Below are 21,496 nucleotides of genomic sequence, written 5' to 3' on the forward strand. Positions count from 1 at the left end.
GGGAAAATGGGCACTGAAATTCTGATTTTGGTCTCAAAATCAGGATTCACCATTTATGTTAGTAGCTGAATGGAAGCCAACTGCTATTTGCCTTACATAAATATATCTGTAGCATATCTGTATTTTATTTGTAAATTATCTGAATCAAATTTATATCTTAGCAAAAAGATAATTACAAAAAAAAATTTCCCATCTTTTTTCTGGGCCTTGCGGTTTGGCTGTAAAATCCAAATTCTTGGTCATGAAGATTGTGCTTCCAGATGAAAATGGAGGACGCTGCTCAGCCCAGACAGGGCTGGCAAAGTGCCATGTTCCCCGACTTAACGTATTCAAGGGACCAAAAATAAAATTTGACATTTCATTTTATTTGAAAAGTGAACAGTGTCCTTGCTGTTGCATCAAAATACAGTCCACAGATTTTACTGAAATGTGTTTATTCTATAGCAAGATAAAAGCATTTTGTTTTAGTTAAGCAAAATACAAACAACTTAATTGCTGCTATCATAACTCATAAAAAAGTATAAAACAGCATAAAAACACAATAAGCAAGGTAGCAATGAATGGTTCATGTCACCAGTGTTTACGTTAAAGCCTCGTTTAGGAAAACTTTACAACACATGATATGAAAACTTACAACTTGGAAAGAAAATATTTACATTGATTATTTCAGATGTAGTGTGCCTTTTAAATATTCAATATTCTACCGGTATTACATCATAATAAAAACTCTTGCTTTTTCTTTTTTAAATCTTAACTTTTTGTAATAACTGTTTTCATTTAAGTGCATTTCCCTTTTAAAAATACAGTGTTTTTATTTTTCCAAACTCGTCACACAAAACACGTAATATAGTATTCACATTTCTTCTAATTGGAATGAACATAATGGGCTAACAGTGGCCATAGATATTGTCACAACATATACTGTGGTTTGATTCGGAGAAGTCATGGATACAAAGTAAAAGAAAATAAATCAATAATTGAATCTAATCACTTGCAACTTTTCTTCTGGAGAGATTTAGAAAAAAAAATAAGAGCTTTGGCAAAAGTCTGTGATTTACATTATTTTTTTTTCATGACAAAAAAATGCCATCAACTATTCACATCATACAAATGTCTGTATGAAACTGGATCTTCGTATTTCAGGTAGTTACAACTGTGCTTTGTACTTAGTTATTTATGTTAGGGCTTCAAAAGTTCAAATAGCCTGGAAGTGTGGTTCATTCACTTCTGGAGAAATAAGGCCATCTTTTTTTTCTATGACTCGGAAAGGCCAGTTTACAGTCATCAGTCTGTCCCAGGATTCATTAAACGGGTTGATTCACATATTGTAGGTTTAGCCTGAATAAATTAAAAAGGCAGCACATGACAGAGCGCAGCTTTCTCGTTTAAAAACAAAGTGATGTATAGTCGGCTAAAAGACGCTTCCCAGCTACACTGCAGTTCTTATTGCCTATCTAATAGACACTTGAGAGGATCTTTTGATCTGTTATACATTCCTGCATAACCAGAGTCAACTTGCAAGTTCCAGTCCATACGCCTTCCCTCCAACACCTCACTCAGATCCACACTCCTCGCGCACCTTAGAAAATACTGACCTGCGGTAATACTTGAGTCTGTGTCTGCGATTGGATTTGAGGCTGGTGTTGCTGAGAGGCAGGCTGGGGGCTGCCAATGGCGGGGATAGGGGACGTGATCTGTGAGGTGACGGGTGAGTGCTGCCGGGGAGAAGGCTGAGACTGGTGCTGCATGTGTTGCAGTTGCTGCAGCTGGAGATGCTGCTGCAGCTGCTGCTGCAGCTGCTGTTGGCTGAGCTGCTGCTGGAGATGCTGCTGTTGCTGCTGCTGCAGGTGCTGCTGCATGTGGTGCTGAAAATGCTGCTGCTGCATCTGCTGCTGGATTTGTTGATGCATTTGGTGCTGCTGCAACTGCTGCTGCTGTATCTGCTGCATCTGCTGCTGCTGCTGCTGTTGCTGCTGCAGCTGCATCTGATGCTGCTGGGTTTGCACCGAAGGGCTCACCTGGGTGGAGGTTGCTGAGCCAACCATGGTCGTCCCCATGGAACTTATCAGTGGAGCCCCAATGTTCGAGGGCATGTTGGCTGCAATGGTGACTGATGTGACGATCTGGCTCATGGGTAGTCTCATGGTTAAGGGTTTGGGGGCAATCGACCTAGGAAGCGATTGTGGGAGAGTCTGAGGTGAGGCTGGGACTGTCCCATGTTGAGACAGTGATGTGTTCAGGAGGAGGGAGGATGTCAGGTTGGTTGATGCCAGAGTCTGCTGGACAGAACGAATGGTCTGGGCTTCTGCGGATTCAGCAGCAGCCTGCACAGAGAGGGATAAAGTTCCAGAATGTTACAATCTATAAATATAAACTATAAAGTGACTCAAAAACTAGCCACTGTCATTCATACTTCCCATGTCCAAGGCCTTTGCCATCAGACTGTCTAAGCACTTCCTGGAGGCAGAGTCAAGTCTGCTCTACTCCACTGTGAGTCTGGTAGGGGGGCGGGGGTAGGGGATGATGCCTTTGCTTTGTCACTGGGATGAGATGACAGTGAAGCTGGTCCCAGCTCTATGCTGATGCCCTCAGGGATGGTACACCACCCTTCCACTCACTCTCTCTATCTAGAGCCACCACAGAAAGACAGAGTCCTGGCCCTGCCTCACCCTGCAGCCAGTCCACTGTCCGCATCCAACTGCAAGTATGCAGCTCCTTCAACCAGACAGACGAGCAGGGCTCCGTCGGAAGTGCCAGCCATTGGCATGGCTCTCTGTGATAAAGCTTATCTTTGTATGTCTCTGGGTTTTGTGGTTGGTTGTTACACAGCATTAACTGGGATCAAATGTTAACTGACACACATTTTAAAAGCAACAATTCTTCACTCTAACCACTCCAACCTCCCTTGCGAAACAACACATACTGAGAGACAATGTCTACCAATGCACATGTCCAGATCTTTGAGAACGTCTGTTCATTCATCTCTTCCCTTCTATAAGATGGCACGATGCTGTACCGAGCTTGTAGAGAAGCTACGGTATGAAGATTCATTCAGGGACTATGCGTTCAGATCTGTTTCTGGTTCTTGGGGAGTACTTTGGAATTAACAAGAGATGCCACCAGAAACCTGAGTCACTAGAAAATGTCAAAACTCCATTTGCTTAACTACTTCTGTGACCAGTCAAATAGAAGAAAACTAACTATGCTCTTAAGTGGAAGACACCAAAATGGAAGCAGCTCAGGACTTGAGAAGTTTCAGTTTTAAAGGCCATTTTCAAAGGCCCTTAGACTCTATCATTCAAGCCACAGGTGAAGAGGGCCCATTAAAACATCAGACAATGCAATAACTCATGAAACAGTATTGATACATCTATTCCATTTTGTGCCCAAACACAATTGGGCAAAAATAACTTTTTTACACATGCAAAAGTGGTTGGAATGTTTCACCTTAATGAAACTTTCACCCTTCATCTTTCATAAAATCATTTTTCCTACTTTGTTTGCTTGACTGTTTTTGGTGGTGCTGGTGGGATCCAGGGCTCCCTGCATGCTAGACAAGTACAACTACCACTGAGCTATCTTCCCATCCTTTGGGGTTCTTCTTTGTTTTGGGGGATCAGCAAAAGAAGACCGTGGTACAATCAAGTATCTTGAGACATCTTTAGTGATTTTAAATATTTACTTCTGCATTTTTTGTGACTCAAATTTATACAACTCTGCTACTAGAGAGAAATTGAAAATGGCCTCATATAGAGTCATCCAGTGTAGCTGGTGGCTTTGGTCAGACACATCTTTGTTAAGCACCACTCTTGTAGGGTAGCACTCTCTTGTATAAAACCCAGTGTGTGTGTGTGTGTCTGAATGTTACTGGATGGCTCTATTCTAAAGGCTTAGGGTAGACAATGCTATAAGTATGCAAAACTATCCTTAGAAATTGTTAGAGGACTCATAAAATAGAATATACACGTTTCATAATATAACTTCATGTACTCATCAGGCTAGTTTTAAGGAAGAAACTATAAGGGAAACTGTTGGCACTGGCCCACGGAACCGGGGAGCTTTAAGGTGGCATTTCAGAGGTAAATGAAGCTGGGTTGGTGACTGGAGGTACCTGCCAGATTTACTCACTGAATTGTAAGCCTCTGTTAACTTCTCCAAAGATTTAAACTCGGGGACAGTAGCGTTACAGCTTGGGTGGGAGTTCTGGGCTCTGCACACAGAGACACACAGTATCCGGAGTATGATTCAAATCTACTGCTCTTTCACTCTGGCCTTTACAGTTGAAGACTAAGATCTGCTTCCAAAGTCTCATTGACCAGATTCTTTTAATTACTCTAACATGATTTTGTTTACATTTATCCTCCCCATGAAGGCAAGTCTGGGAATCTCCTACTGATCATCTTTTTAACTTGTGGACTACCACATAGAGCTGTTCTTCAGAAGAATGGAAAGTAGCCACACTGTACCATTGGATGCTGCCTTCTGGGAGCTCTGAGTCCCGGCTAAAATTTTTCTGCACATGTGCCTCAACCGTGACTGTAGTCCCTCCCAACTATCTAAAGATAAATCTAAGTGCGTAAAGTACATTTGGAAATAGTTTGGGATCCTGACTCCAGTCAGGATATTTAAAATTATCCTTTCTAAGTCAAACACTTACAAGGTCTTAGCTGTGACTGTTATTTCTCTTTGAGATGGTACTTGGTTTAAATTCACATGTGGTCAATTGCTGACACCCACAGAGGTCACCTATGCTTGCCTCTGGGTAAACGAATGACAAACTGGGCCACCTGAGAGGGCGCTGCTCCCTTACCTACTGTTGCCAACCTATTAACCAACTACACCTCTAGGTCATTTCCACAATGCCCATAGTCTACACAACCTGCTTTCTATCCACTGCACATCTGAGTTCAGACTTGGTGTATTTTCCAGTATGCATCTTCTAGAATTTCAGGAAAAAAAGGTTTTGCTATTGACCCAATAAATGTTATTTCTCTCTAATGAGGTGGGAAGTATCCTGAGAACTGTCAACAAAGACAGTAGGCCCTCTGTTGATCTGATACAGTACAGCTCCCTGTGGTGGCTTGTCATACAAAGAAGAAACAACTCAGGTGAGCAAGAGAAGAAAGGGAGAAAGGCCTTTCAACGGGGCTTTGAGGTTTTATGTACTTGAGATAATGATAAAATTGAATCGACTTCTCAGAAAAGTTGAGTCTGGGACAAAAAAAAAAACCTGCTCGTCCAAACCATTTACCCTAAAGCCAGTCCAAATTCCAGAAAAGCAAAACCCCTCAGTAACTAAATGGTAAAGTAACAGTGTAAGATAGTACGGCTGGTGGTAGAACTCGGGGGTAGAATGCTTGCTTAGTATGTGTGAAGCTTTGGTTTAATCCTTACAAGTGCCAGCAGACAGACAGATGGGCAGACAGACAGACAGACAGACAGACAGGGATGGAGGGAGGGAAGGAGCGTATACATTCCTTTTGGATCGATGTAATAATGATGTAGAGCAGAGCTACTCTGAGATATTAATGCCTTTTAGAATACATCACTGCACATTCTATATACTTTGTGTCTTAGTACTTGGAACATGATTTTATTTTAAATAATCATGAGGCTTATTTATTTATGTGATGAGAAACGACTGGATAAAATGCACTACTGTCGATTATAATAAGGTAACTACCAGAGAACTTATGGTATGTTCAAAAGTGCCCAACAAGCCCACCTCCAGTTTCAAACTGAGGACATGAACCCAGACCCAACTCCCCACCCAGGGAAAGAACAACAGGCTATTTTAAGTGTATCTATATGGCTACAAACACAGATAGAAAGAACAGCAAGTCGGTCAGCAGCGATTCAGCCTCAGCGGCTTACAGGAGCCTCTAGTGTTCTCACTGTCAGGTGGGTGGTGTCTAATAGAAAGCTCTTACAGAGCCGCACTCAAGTTGCCTGTGCACAAGCATCTCTCCCACACTCCAGCAGGCTTACCTTAGAAACGAGGCTGGCCCGGTAGGCAGCCAGGGCCTTCAAGTATTCTTTCTTGGCAGCTTCTGTTTTCCTTTTATATACCTATTAAAGTAAGACCACAATTAGCACCTCCCTCGGGCTATAAATTCTTAGCTATAAACCTGCTCACAAATTAGGTCACATAAACAGAGCTCACCTAAAAAGCTCATCTCCCAGCTATGAGTTTTTCAAGGGTTACATACGCGCATGTGTACAAACACACACATATGCACCCCCCACACCCCCCCCCACATCCCTGCCCACCTACACCCAAGCTGATCAAAAGGGAGAATGATCTCAGGTTGTCACCGAAGACCTCTTGCTAGGCAGTCAGTAAGCACTGAGTACCAGCTTTCTGCAAATGGCTTAAATTCTACTAAGGACAAGGTTTCTCCATCAGTGTCAACTTTCCTTTACATGTCTTCCTACACTGCACCAAATCAGAGCTTTCAAGTCAAACTAGAGGGGCTGAGGAGATGATGGCTCAGCAGGTAAAGGTGTTGGCTGCTATTCATGAGTACCAGAGTACAACCCCTGGAACCCACATGCTGGGACAGACTCCTGAAAGCTGGCCTCTGACCACCACATACATGATATGGGCCAAATGCCTGGGGGCCCCAGAAGACAAAACAAACAAACAAACCTATATATGTATATTTCTTAATTAGACAAAAGAGAAAAGATGGGGGCCTCTCAATCTGGGGCTTCTCTTGGACATAAGGGAGAAGCAGAAATCATAAATAATAAAAGATGGGAGAGTGCCATTCTCAGATCAAGGACTTATGTAAGGACTGGTGCATTACATAAGATCTGGGCTTCGTTTTTCTTAAAGAGTCTGATGGCTGGCTGTTAGAACAATGTAAAACTCTCCCTCCCTAGAAGCTGTTAAGTCTGTGGCAGTAGTTTCCTAGTTCCTTAGAATTCCATTTGGGGACAGTCATTGGTGTGGGGTGTATGGTAATAAGCTCACGGCAAGCAAACAGGCACCAAGAGCTGCACCATTCCACTGAAGAAACCGAGGGACTGAGTTCATGATGTGCATTTCTCTACAACCCCCTTCTGAAGCCATTACTCTGTTTCATCATGGATAGGGGTCTGTTCTCCCATAGATATATAAAACTCCTGTTAAAGATAATTGGGGTTTTATGCAAGCAGGGAGGACCAACCCCAAAGGATCCCCATTCTTCCCTTCATTTGTGCTGAGTCGCTGAAGAGGGAGCAGGCCCCTGAGGAAGTATCTCCCACCAGCATGGCAAATCTCTGAATGCCTCTCACACTACCTAGCTTTAAAATGAACTTGGAATAAAATTTCAAATGCCCAGTGACAATAATGAGACACACAGAGGCAGCTTCAAAGTTTGGAAACGCACCAGGATACCATAAGAGTTCAGAAAGATGATCAATGGAAAAGCAAGCAGGACAGCCCTAATCCCTTTGTAGGGTCCTTTCTGAACAAGGGTGAAAATTCCACATTATTTAAAATGAAAAGATTATCATCAAAAGTTTATGCTTGCAGGCTGCTGGCCAGATTTCTTCCAAGTGTCCTGTGAATGGATTCTGAACATGTACCCTTAAGTTGACTAAAAATCAATACAAGCAGAGTTGTTTGGGTTTATTCGTGTGTGTTTTAAGTCCATCGCTTAGACAGGCTTTCTTAAGAAGCAATCATATTAGATGTAAGGAATATTCCGATAGCTTTTCAAATACCTGCCCGTGACAGATGCTTGTCTTACCTGCTTCTGCTCCTCTCCAAGGCTGTCCCACATAGATGCTACGATTTTTGAGACCTCTCCAAAGGTTGCATTGGGGTTTTGACCTTTAATTGCAGCCTGTGTATCTCTGAAAAACAGGGCATATGCTGACACTGGCTTCTGGGGCTCATTGGGATCTTTCTTTTTCTTTTTCTTTGGAGTCTTGGGCTTCTTGCCAGAATCTGGGGCTGTTCTTTTCTCTCCAATGGCCTGAAAAGCAGGAAGAATATTCACTGCCTAGAATGAACTTGCAGAAAATGCAGCAAGACCTACTCCAAGCCACAGTTGCTCTTTGAAGGTTTTGTTAAGCATCATCAACAGATGAATTACCACCAAAAGCGGGGGAGGGGACACACTTGCTTAGAGTTAACTGGACAGCAGAGATTAGCATTTAGAACACTGATTAATGAGACCAGGAAGTAGCTTCAATATATTCGCAACATATGCTTTCCATGGCAATTATGAGTAATGAAAGCCCGAACAGTCTGCACTACACCACACTATCTATGTACAATGCTACACACACACACACACACACACACACACACACACACGAGAGCAAGACAGTTCACAGTGAGATGGTTTGGAAGGAAAACCTAATAACATTTTGGATGTAGCATCATTTTAGCATATTTTAAACAAGGCCCCCTGCCATAGTTACATGCCATCTGTACGAATGGTCAGAATTGATTTTTGTAGGGCTGATTTTTTTTTCCTTTTACAAGAAGGTTGCCATGCTAATGAGCCTCTGGAAGTGCAAATAGAAATTAGCTGTAATCACTACACTTGCACAATAAAGGGAAGGTCATCTTTATTTTCTAAAATAATAACTTTCTAAAGGACACCATAACGAGAAATATAAAAATGTCAAAACCACTTTAACTAGAGATAGAAAAGAAATGAGTACTCATTGTAACATTAACAGCCTGTAAAAGAACACAAGTTGCTACTTAAAACCACCAAGACTAACAGGAAAGCTTAGGGAAAGGTATTCGTTATACAAGGTAAGGAACCCTGAGCGCACAGCACAGCACTGCAGAGACACGATCTCAGTGTGGACTCTCAAGGCAAAACCCTACATATGGAATGGGTCGAGACCCAAATCTATACACAGCCAAGCTTCCTAGTCACTTGCTGCTGTCGCCTGCTGTCTATTTACTGGCTTGTTTATTTCTATTTTATGTGTATGAGCATTTTGCCTGCAAGTAGGTTTATACATCACAAGTATGCACTGCACATGGAAGTCAGAAGAAGGCATTGGATCCTCTGGAACTGGAGTTACAGAAGGTTATGAGTAGCCATGTGGGTGCTGGGAACCAAGCCTCAGTCCTCTGCGAGAACAGCAAGTACTCTTGATCACGGAGCCTTCTCTACAGACCCGATCACCTGATTTTTACTGACCATATCATAGAGATACCCATTCAAGAAGGAAGGCAAATAAGTCACCCACGTCCACTTTCTCTGACCTAGGTTACAGTGCAAGTACATTAAGGATTTTTTGTCTGTGGTTATCTTTATCAAGAATTCCCAAGTGTTTGAGAACATAGCTCTCTTTTTTTTTCTTTTATTAGATATTTTCTTTATTTACATTTCAAATGATATCCCCTTTCCTGGTTTCTGATCTGGGAAAAAAAACAAACAAACAAACCTGTTCCCTTTCCCCTCCCCTTGCTCACCAACCCACCCTCTCCCACTTCCTGGCCCTGGCATTCCCCTACATTAGGACATAGAACCTTTACAGGACCAAGGGCCTCTCCTCCCATTGATGATAGACTAGGCCATCCTCTACTACATATGCTGCTGGAGCCATTAGTCCCACCATGTGTACTCTTTGGTTGGTGGTCTAGTCCCTGGGAGCTCTGAGGGTACTAGTTAGTTCATATTGTTGTTCATCCTAAGGGGCTGCAAACCCTTCAGCTCCTTAGGTCCTTTCTCTAGCTCCTTCATTGGGGACCCTGGGCTCAGTCCAATGGATGGCTGTGAGCCTCTACTTCTGTATTAGTCAGGTACTGGCAGAGCCTCTCAGAAGACAGCCATATCAGGCTCCTGTCAGCCAGCACTTGCTGGTATCCACAGTCATGTCTGGGTTTGGTGATTGAATATGGGAAGGATTCCCAGGTGGGGCAGTCTCTGGATTGTCCTTCCTTCAGTCTCTGCTCCATACTTTGTCTCTGTGAGAACATATCTCTTTAAAAGCCAGATTTGGGTCTGATGAACAATTATTGATTGAAATTTGGATCAATTTGGATTTTTATGAACTTGAACCTTACTTAATTCAAATATTACTGGAGTTTTAAAATGTTGTAAATGAGGGGCAATTGGAATTTAATCCAATTGCTAAAAATTCTTAGGGTGGAACATAATAAGCAGTAACCTTTCCTGGTGAACGCTACTTATTTCAACCTTTGACAAGCACTGGATGCCTTCTATTCTGTACTGTTTGGAGTGACAGCCACAATTACATAAGCATACAAACGAACTTCCCTTCCCTTCCTTCTGAAAGACCAGTCTTTAGAAGTCACACAGTTAATTTGGTAACTCTGTAGATCCCATAGCCTTCTTTTGTTTTCCCTAAAATTTCAGAGGAAGCATGACTTATTTAATTCTACCCAATGCCTGAAACCTGGATGGTTCCAGACCCCTTACTTAACGGAAGCCAGGCTTTCTTTCTGTAAAGCTATATTCACGTGTCCCCAAGTTCTCAGGCCTCTCTTGGCAAAATGCAATTTGTCCTGACCACCGTTATTTTTTTAAGACTTAACTCAAAATGAAGAGTCCCACAGTTTAAACAACAGATCAGAATACATTCCCTAGAACAAACAACTACAACATGTTTTGTAGTTGACTCCAAAGGGTTGAGAATGCGAGAAAAGTACCTTTGCTGAAAAGAGGTATATAAAGATCATTTTAATCCTCCTTTACCAGAAAATTGGCTCTAAAGGTTACAAATTGGTCATCACATAAACCTAAACCTGTGGTTACAATGGAGTAAGGTAGGGTGGGGTCACCTGGGTAGTTTCTGTTTGACAGGGGACCCGAGTACATAAGAGTTGGGGAAGGATTGCAGCTTGGTGTCAAAAGGCAGAACTGGCTAAGCAGCCATGGCCTGTGCAATATGTGCCTGCATGCGCTTGCTCCCCCTCCACCCCCGCACATCTTCCAGTGGTGCTGGGGATTGAATTCAGAGCCTTGTACACAGTATAAATGCTTCCTACCACTTAGCACATGGCAGCTTCTTAGAAACCTTTGCAAAAACTGACAAGTACAGCACAGGTCAAAAATGCACCATTAGTAAAATCATAATGAGTAACTGTGTACCATCACAATGTTCATTTTCATTAAGGTTATCCATTTGGCCATTCAGGAAAGTCACATCTGCAAACTATGTACCTTCAAAAGTATATTCTGCATGACAAAAGCAAAGGCACAGAATCATTCAAATCCACTGAGCGACCATCATGGAGATAGAGCCCTATTGAAGTGTGGTCACCCAACAAGAGGGGTGAAACTTGCTCATATCAACAACAGAACGAGAGCCTTTAGAATTTCTCAAGAGTCTAGAATATTTGGAAACATAACATAGGCCCTTCCATTTGCAGAGTGGGACAGTTAAGTCAAAAATGATTTAATAATGGGTGCGCCTAAGGACTTCCAACTCATAGAGACCTGGTCTCTTACCCTTGTCTTCTGTTTCATTATCCATTCTCCAAAAATTGTGTGTGAACAATAAAAGAAATAAAAGCTTAAATCATGATCAACTGAAGAGTGTTTCCAAATCTATGAAGAAAGAAAGGTGATTCCCCCAAATGCAAACTCTAGCATGAGCAGGGACTAGCCCAGCCATCGGCTCAACTCCTTACTAAGCCATGGATAACTTACTCTGTTTGCTTCATCAGCATCCTCTTCGTTGATAGAGCTGGAAGGGGAGGGAGTGGCTGATTTGCTTGCTGGAGGAGAAGGAGATGTGTGGGGCACACTGGCTCCTCCCAAATTCAAGCCCAACTGTGCACTGAGCTGAGACTGGTTGATGGTGGTCAGTTGGGCAGGAGGCATGATCCCAGATCGAGCAGCATCCGTCATATGGACAATTGACCTCATGACCAAGGAGGGATCCTGGCGGTACTGTGACACTTGTGTGTGGCTCTGATCCTACAAAGACAAGAGTGATGGAGAAAGGAATTTCGTTTTCCAAATACTGACGGACTTGCAAGGTCAGCAACCCTGTGAGACAGGCCCATCTGCAGCTTTGCTGAGACATTTCGATGCAAGCCACAAAGATGGAAGGCCAAAGCACAAAATGCAAAGATGCAAACCAGCTGTCTTGCTCTAGGTTAGTTCTTGGATGACTTCTGTACGAAGACAACTGTCCAAAGAGACTACCCTTGAGGGGTTCTCCAATATGTCTATGTCTTTCTCATTCCCTGCACTGGTTCTGTGACCCATTGTGTGAGAGGAGGACTCATCTTTCCATCAACCCTTATGGAAAGGCACATTCCCAGCAGAGTGATCCGAGACACGGATCTGTGGTTTCACAGAGGAGAATCTGTTTGCATTAGAGAATCTTTTCCATGTAGTCCAGTGTTAAGCAGGGTCATCATAATTCTGAATTTACAACCCAGGGGCATCTGGGAGTCCTTCAGTGTCTTGTTTCCCACACCAGTGCTTTCAATTAAACCCACTTTGTTTTCGTTTTCTTCTGCTGAGCACACCATGATTTAATGTCATAATATTTCTAAAAATATTCTGGAATAGCAGGTGGGGATTTCCCCATCAGCATTAATTCTGTGAAAATTATTTCCCTGACTTCAGAAGTAACCATCCCTGTTTGGGGAGTCCCATGAATCCATTAAGGCTATTGCTGCCTCTTTCTCTTTGCTTCCCTTTTAAAGACCAAAGAAGGCAAAAGAAAGGCATGCCTTTCCAAGCACTTCTTGCAGACTAGTCCTTTGGAGTAAATGTGATGTTACTAAAATCTAATTCTTTTGACCCTCCAGTTACCTAGAATCTCGCTTTTATACAAAGTTAAGAATTCTTTACTGTTTTTCTCTGGAATCTTTCTGGCAAGGCTTTTTTTTTTTTTTTTTTTTTTTTTTTTTTTTTTTTTGTTTAAAAACCAAGCAGAAGGTTATCAATAACTACACTGAACACTTGGTTTCTCAATTACATATTCTCCCGGTTACTGAACAAGAAGCTATGTCAAAGTACAGTGGCTGCATAAACAATGACCTCACCAGACTACAAAGCATTGGCAAGCTTTTAAGAGCAGGGAGTTAGATGGGTGTATACTGATCTATGGCTGGGTTTCTCAATCTTGACTCGACAGATGGCTGGACTAGGTAACTGGAGGTGTGTACCAGGTCCCCTGGGTTCTGTGGTACTTCCTCAGCATCCTCAGCTGCCACCCACTAGAACTGAGCAGCTTCCCTCCACTCTAGAAATAATTTCAGGGGACAAAATTACTTCCACATAGTGACCACTAAGCTATAGTGACATCCAAGACAGGAGCAGGTAAACTGGGGTATAACTGTAGAACAAAGTCCGTTTTTATCTTTTAAAAAGTGACCCCAGTGTCAGTGACAGTCACATCACAAGAGATGGGATTAGAACAGTGAGAAGATTCAAGCTTCTTCAAAGAAATATAAAATAAATGTATAACTGTAAAACACAACACACAAACAGAACAGGTGAAAACTAAAACAGGACTCAGGAGTAAAACATGAAATGGTTAAATCAAAGTAACCGCTGGATTTAACTTTTTTGTTTGTTTTGTTTTGTTTGAAACCAGGACTCATGAAGCTCTCAGGCTGGCCTTACATTCACAACATAGCCAAAACTGACCCTGAACTCTTGATTTTGTTTGAAACAGGGTCTCATGTAGTCAAGGCTCACCTCAAAATCACTATGTAGCCAAGGCTAGTCTTGAACTCCTAATCCTTTTTGACTCAGTCTTCAAAGTGCTGGGGTGACAGGACATCTCTCACCCTCACAACCCCTGAGCTACTGTTCAGTCTTTTCTGTTCTTCTGAGGATCCAGTATTATTCATTCACTTGCTCTTCCAATGACAGGTACCCTGCACATACACATCTTTTCTGGGATGCTTTTGAAAATCTTTTCAGGCTTGCCTCTGGAAGTTTTAAAGTTGTTCTCAATCAACTTTGGGATAATTCTGATTGAGCCCTAAAGTCTTGGTTAACTGGTATAGCCATGTGAACTAATATTAACTAAGTCTGGCTTATGCAGTTTCATCCTCCACAGAGGACACACTTGATTCCCAACGTTTCAATGCCTGTGAAAGTCAGCCCAGATATATACTTACTGAGTGGCCCCCAAACACAGCATTTTCAATGGCTTCTCATCAACAAAGTGATGGCTAAGAACCAAGCCCTCCTGGCAGAGGTCACGGGCCACTCACACCTTTATTGTGGAGCTGGCTGCTGGGGCTCACCTGTTGGAAGGCTGAAAAGGAACCTTCCTTGAGTGTTTTCTGGGTACCAGGATCTGGACTAAATTCATCATGTGTTTCCTAACTTCACCGCTAGGACTACTGGTTATCAGTACTATTATACTATTAGCAGTATCACTGTATCAACCCTTAGACACGAGTGAATTCTTGGGCCTCTAGTCACTGGATAGTGACTCTTGTTCAATAACAAAATGGTTCTCTAACATGGTGCCCAAAGGATGCATGGTACCAGCAGAAAGAGAAGAGAATGGATTCTGGGCTCTCCACCCCACCATCTATTTTAACAAAATCATCTTCATGTCCATTTGTTTTCTAAACTGAGTTCTCTCATTACATTTCATTTAAAAGAGGCAGTGTTTGCAATTTGGGAATTATGGTGAAGAATATTGGTTGGGAATCCAAGGCTTTGCCAAAATTTTAATAACCCAAGAGGTTATTGGCCCACTCCCCCCCCAATAGCACAAGATACCAAGAACCCCTAGAACACATTCAAGAAAACTCCAAATTACATTACCTACTCATCAGGACATGTCAGCATTCCCCATGGCCCACAATCACCCTACCACAGCTTCCTACAGTGGAGGACTATCATATAAGAAGATTAGTGGTCAGAGTGCCTATAGACTCTATATTACACAGTATATAGTATATATATACTGCACATACTATATAGTCTAGAGTATATAGTGCACATACTATACAGTCTATAGTATAGAGTCTATAGTATAGAAGTTTAAGCTTCAGTAGGGCCACCAATTATTAACATCTGCACAGAAGAACTTGAGCCTAAATAGCTCTGTCATTTTCTATTTAAAAGGTAATCTTTAAAAGATCTCCAAACTGGGATGTAGCTTCGTACCAGAGTGCTTCTCTACCACAGGTGGGGTCCTGTTTCCAACCCCTGATACCACAAAACAAATTGATCTTAGGTTGATTTTAGGACCTTTTTTTTTTTTTTTTGGTTTTCTGAGACAGGGTTTCTCTGTACAGCCCCGGCTGTCCTGGAACTCACTCTGTAGACCAAGCTGGCCTCAAACTCAGAAATCCGCCTGCCTCTGCCTCCCAAGTGCTAGGATTAAAGTTGTGCGCCACCTCCACCCTGATTAGGACTTCCTTTTTTAATGTAGTTCTTAAGCGTTTAATTCTCAATCTTTTAAGACTCAGTCTTTGGAAACTAGAAAATGCTTTAGATATTTAACAGAAGTAAGGATAGCGCATCATATTTCCTGCAATAAAGCACAGGTTAGAAGAATTTCTATGTATTTCTCCAAAAGAGCTCATAGCTTTTCCCAGAAGGAATGAGTTAGTAAGGAAAGACATAACCGCAAAAAAAAAAAAAAAAAAAAAAAAAAGTCCAAAGAAATATAACATATTTTGATAAACCCATTCTTTCCTATAAAATTAGATCTTGAAAGACTTGCCAGTGGTCAATTTATACAGGTAAAATAAGTACCACCTTCTAAGAGACTGCTACGAGCAATAAGATCTGAATGCCAGTAACCTTTGCAGCACTTATATGTTTATTTATTTGTCTGTTTAATTTTATGTTGTGGCTCTGACTTCAGACCTAGGAGCTCACTCACACTAGGTAAGAGGTCCACTAGCAAACCATAGGTAGTATTCATTTAGCACTTGAGAAAAACTCATGTTACAGGACAAGGGAGTTGGATGCACAAGTTGAAGGAGAAAGCACAGAGCATGCTCGGAGTGCTCAGAGCAGGGTCAGTGAGGAGAGTCGAAACAGAACAGGAATGGACACATGGCAATGGGCCATAGTGGACAAGGTTCAGAGATGGCCAGACACTTCTCTGACAAAGGACTCCTGAAGCTAAGGTACAAAAGGAGGCAAAATCAACAGCCAGGGAAAGGAGCTGCACACACCCAACAGAAGCGACCTGTGGAGGTGCAGGGAACAGAGCAGGACTGGATGCTGCCAACACAGGGCCAGGAGCAGCAGAGTCCCTCGGCTGCAAGACAGATAATGGCTAGAAAATGATGGATCTGACAGACTGCTCCAAGACATCTGGATGGCAGCAAACAAGGATGCTACAGGTTGTTCAATGATGTTCAATAGTGTCTCTTCTATCTAATGAGATTATTCATCCTAATAAATAGGAACTGACCATTCCTCATAGGCAGTCCACCTAAGTCAATTTGAGACTTTCAGTATACATGTCTAGGTGACTATCCCAATCTATGTTTAAAGACAACGCAAGGATTAATATTCAACTGTAGAAAGTTTCATGGTCTGCTCTCATAGGAAAGTACTGTTGGCTACTTGCTGGCCTAGAAGTAACACACTATCTACACATCTCCTAACGAAAGGCTCACTGCTTTAGAGTTGCTTCTCCCTGTACCTGGTCAAAGGGCCTTTTAATTTTTTAAATAGGAGTCCAGGCAATGCCCGTTTCTGACAGTAGTACTGTGCTTTCTTAAGTTTCCTGAAGTCCTGCCTATTGTTAAATTGTGTACAGTATTTAAGAGTTATTTTTATTATTTAAATTGTGTGTGTGCATATATGTGTTTAGATATGCACAGAAGAGTGCAGGTACCTGGGGAAGCCAGAAGAGGGCACTGGGTCCCAGGGTGCTGGAGTTACAGGTTTTTGTGAACTATCCCGTGTGAGTGTTGAGATCCAAACTCTAGTCCTCTACAAGAGTAGTAGACTGAGCCACCTCTCCTGATTCTAAATCAAACTGTTAAAATGTGGATAGTTTATATTATTAAAGAAATATCTCATCACTAAAATAAGGAAAGACTAAGCCGACTGTCTGGTGCTGAGCCAAACACCAGATAACTACCAAAAGGAAGAAGTTGCAATATGTGTCTATGAACTGTGGGAACTGCCTAAGTTAATAGCACAAGGTCTGCTTTCCTGTATTACAGGCAAAAGAAAGGTGTAATGGAAACATTATCCCCAGACAAAAGGTTCTCCTTGACTTACCAACTCCAAAAGACAATTGAGAAAACCTTCCTGACTATATAAGTCCCCATTACAGAAGCATGATTGCAAATCCCACACAGGACTAGGGTGGGCTGAGGGGAGGGACAGATACATACAGTGTGCTCTTATTTTCTGAGCAAGGAAAACTCACATCACATTCATATTTAAATCTTTTTCACACATTCATTCAAATATTGAGCCACAACTTATAGTGGTACAGAAAGAAATATTTCCTCTAGTGTTTTTCCCAAATGTAAGCTCTATGCTTCTGCATTTTAAAATTTTAAATATTGCATATTATTTTTCTATTTTAAATCCACATGCATCAATAAATGGTGCTTCCTTCCATCTGTGTTGATCTCATTGTAAAAGGCATTTTAAATTTCATATGCAAATGCATTTATGTGCCTTTTATCTTCATTGTTGAGTCAATATTCTCTATAACAACCCAGCATCAGGTTTTCATACTGGAGGACAGCATCCAATTAAGAAGCAAATAACCCAAATATGAGACAGTGTGACTAAATAGATTTCCACTGAGCCAGTTCTTAATCAATATTTCCTGAGAACTGGAATAATTAAACAATTACTTGTAATAAACATTGTATTGTATTAAAAAAAAAACACCAGAGTAACTACAAATACAAAACATAGGCCAGCAATTTTATGCTCAATTATTTAGTCATGTCCTATAACAATGTTAAAATTTTATTTATAAATTAACAACAATCACGCAAATCGGAATGCTTAGCCAGGAATATCTCTAACCCCACAGACCGTGAAGCAAATGCCAATAAGCAAAGCCAACGAGAATTACACCCCTGTTCTATTACTTTTATTTTTAAGATTTTTTTCCCCTATGTTCAGTTGTTTGTGTGTGGTGGGAGCATATAGGCACATGAGTGTAGGTGCCTATGGAGGCCAGAGGCAGCCAATCCCCTAGAGTTGGAATTACAGGTAATTGTGAGCCACCCAATGTGGGTGCATGGAGGGGAGGGGGGCAAACTTGGATCTTCTACAAAAGAAGCCTAAGCTCTTGTTAGCTCCATCATCTTTCAAGCCGCCATTCCACCAACTCGCCATTCATCATAATATTTACACCATTCTGGTTCACTCGATCACTACGCTCAGCCTTATGACCTCATGCACAACCTCAGGTTTATGACTTATCCATACCTGAGTTTTATGCACAATAGTCTAATTTTACTCATTTCTTAGCAAAATAAAAATTCCAAGAGTTTCTTACACCAATACTTCAGGGTAGGTCACTCCCTCTCCTAACAGTAACTTCACTCTGTCTTAGTACCACACTTAGTCCTTTAATCCTATATTAAGTTTTTCAGGAGGAATTCCAGCTTCCCATCTGTTTATATGCTAAGTTCCCTTCCCTCTCATTTAGCTTAGCGGTTAAGAATGCCTTGTAGTGAATGAGTGCTCTTGCACTGCTCATTCACTCATGTACTGGAGAGATGGAGCCGCTCTAGCTCCAAGGCCTGTGGCCCACAGGTGCCCACAAGCAGCAGCAGGTGAACTTACTGCCCTCCTGGAAAGTCTATTCTGGAAGGAGTCTGGGTGGGGGTAGGGTGGTGTTAATCACACAAAGGCCACCTACACCAAGGTGGCGGAGTGGGTTTTGCCTCTATCACATACTGTGCCGTTCTGTCAGGTCGTACTCAGGAATCTGAGCACTGTAAAATGGTGCCTCTGTTAATCCCTCATCACGGCTGAGGTCTGAAAAACTCATCTACAGATGATACCAGCTACCAAGAATCGACGTGGAAATAAACTGACCATGCCACTGTTGAAGAATTAACCCCTCAACACTAACAAATCAAGTGAGGCACCATGCACAGCACTGCCCAACAGCTAGCTATGTTTATTAGTTCCAAGCATAGGCCTGCTTTTATAGAGAACACTGACTCTGATCTTAAAGGCAGAGCCTCACTCGTGTGATGAGGGTCAGTGGTATTTACAGGCCAAGCAGAGAGAATTATTTTAAGCCCTGGATGGTTCGAGGCTCTCTGCTCCACTGTGAAGGACGAGCAGTACAGCATCTGGGCCTGGTATGTTTGGCAGCCAGTCCAGCACAGAGTAGGAGCTACACGGAACAGTATCTTCAGTATTGGACAGCTCTAAGCCCTCAGAGTGTGAGTGTTGACAGTCCAGGGAGAAGAAACTGGTTATCAAAAACAAAAACAAAAAAACAATCACAAAACACCGTGTTCTAAGCAGTGTAAGCCAGGTTATTAATAGTCTTGTAGTGCTTAGTAGGTGCTCTGTTAACAGATTTTGCTAGCCGTTAACGGGCTTCAGTTTCATAATTCGGATTTTTGTATTGTCGAGGCCTTGTCCACTAAAAGTGAGGGGTTTGTTCCTTTTTCATTGTTAACTAACAATGAAAATGGTTTTTGACAGCAACTCAACTTAAAATACACTGGTCCAGCAATCATTCAATCTGTATGAGAACTCGCCAATCCCCAATGGCTGAGCGGTAACCATCCTACGGAATTCAGCTGCGTAGCCTCTGTTGACAGCGGCAATGAACATGTTCATAATAATAATAAGGGCTTGTTTTAATAGAACGTTCCACACATTAAACACATTAATGATCCATGAAATAACTGTTTTATCTGTAACACATTAAGCGACATTACTAAAAACAATGTATTAATTGGTAGTGTGCTATTTCTTTGAATGTAAGGTTTTTTGTTTTCTGTGGTTTTTTTTTTTAAAGATAGCGAGAAAATCATTTCATAACTTAATCAAAATTAGAACCATGCCAATTGTGTGAAAAAGAAATGTGTAAAATATGTTTGGTAATTTTAGACATGTCATTTTGATAAACTTCTACTTTTCTGATCACAAATGATATCTACCAGCATTGTGTGTTAGGCATGCTATTAGCATGTGAAATGTTAAGCATGCTATTAGCATGTGAAATGTTAAGCATGCTATTAGCATGTGAAATGCTCCCACTCTGCTGCCTGAGTCCCTCCACAGCCTTTGCTCTCTCACCTGGGCAGATCCAGACACTTCACATTCAAATGCACTCCCGCCACCTCCTCCCTTTTCAATTTTCAACCACTCCCTTTGATGTGCTACAAGCATCCACCCAGCATTTTCTACACACACAAGTTATCACAATTAAATCCAATGCAACATCAAACAGAGCACGCAGGCCCTCTACACAGGAACATAATGTCAGCAGAAAACGTGTGTGAATTATCAGTGTGTTTTATAAATTCTCTTTTTGGGGGGGCATCTAAAATATCAAACTAGAGACAATTATTTCACTGTCTGTTTCTTTGATATCAAAGAGAATTTTGAAACTCATCAAAGCTAACCTCCTGTTATGTACAACAGGCTGAGCTGGAAAGAATGTTAACAAGTTCAATTTTCATTCAATCAGCAGCACTGCTCTCTGAAATGTTTCATTGCAGGAAAGAAATAAAAATAATCTATATGGTAATTATGAGAATGAATCCCCCAGTAACTTTCAGCTACATGAAAGGTCAGTTCTATTCAAGATATTTTATCAGTCCCCTGCACATACTCCTGTCCTGTCATTTTAAATCTGAACAGCATTTTATTTTCCCATTTACAGCTACCTGCAGAATTAAGTACTTAAGCCAAATAAGAAAAAAAAAAGAAAGAAAGAAAAAAAAGAAAGAAATGTTGAATGCTGGCAAAGGCTATAATAGCATAGAGATAAATCGTTCATCTGCTTTCTCTCAAGCCTCTGGGGCTGCAGATTTTTCTTCTCCTGGTGCACTGTGGGTATTCAAAACTTGTTCAACATGATTTCATTTCATTTCAGGCACTGCCTGAGAAAACTAAATTACAGAATCAATCATACAGAAGGTCAGAGTGAGACTTCATTACAAGTATTGCATGCTTGCATGAATATCTTTCATTTATGACTGACCCAATATGTCACAATAGCTGTCTAGTAAAAATAATCCACTTTCTGAAATTGATGTACTACTGATGTCGGTGCTACTCAGCAGGCTGGGCAGATTATAGAGAGGTGTTAAAAAAAAAAAAAGAAACCTTTGGAGCTCACATTGTTGGTTTTCAGAATTGCAATCTTTTGTAGATTAAAATAATTTCCAGATGATCAGCTAAACTGACAATAATGCTTAGAGGTAACAAATTTTTAAGTAAAAATCTACTGTTGATTTCAACCTGCCAACCACATCTTGTTTTAAAACCCCTGTGCCCACCCCAAGCGAATCAAGGCTGCTCTTTGAAGCCACAAATGTACAAACCCTTCAGGTTTTTCAGCAACTCTCTTTTGAATACCAGAGGGGTATTTGCATTTTCTGAAATTG

General features: G+C 41.5%; 1 protein-coding gene across 4 annotated transcripts in view; it reads right to left on the reverse strand.

Annotated features, from left to right (window-relative positions):
• Positions 1-417: 417 nt before the first annotated feature.
• Tox3 (TOX high mobility group box family member 3) overlaps positions 418-21,496 on the reverse strand; it is a 101,816-nt gene continuing 80,737 nt past the window's right edge. For all 4 annotated transcript variants that reach the window (XM_031340817.1, XM_031340816.1, XM_031340815.1 and 1 more), the window contains exons 4-7: positions 11,637-11,906; positions 7,740-7,967; positions 5,989-6,069; positions 418-2,324 (exon numbers count right to left, since the gene is read on the reverse strand). In XM_031340817.1, coding sequence (XP_031196677.1) covers positions 1,581-2,324; positions 5,989-6,069; positions 7,740-7,967; positions 11,637-11,906 — 1,323 coding nt within the window. In that variant the 3' untranslated portion in view covers positions 418-1,580. The remainder of the gene's footprint in view (positions 2,325-5,988; positions 6,070-7,739; positions 7,968-11,636; positions 11,907-21,496) is intronic.

This window comes from Mastomys coucha, unplaced genomic scaffold, assembly GCF_008632895.1.
Source record: "Mastomys coucha isolate ucsf_1 unplaced genomic scaffold, UCSF_Mcou_1 pScaffold22, whole genome shotgun sequence".
Lineage (NCBI taxonomy): Eukaryota > Metazoa > Chordata > Mammalia > Rodentia > Muridae > Mastomys > Mastomys coucha.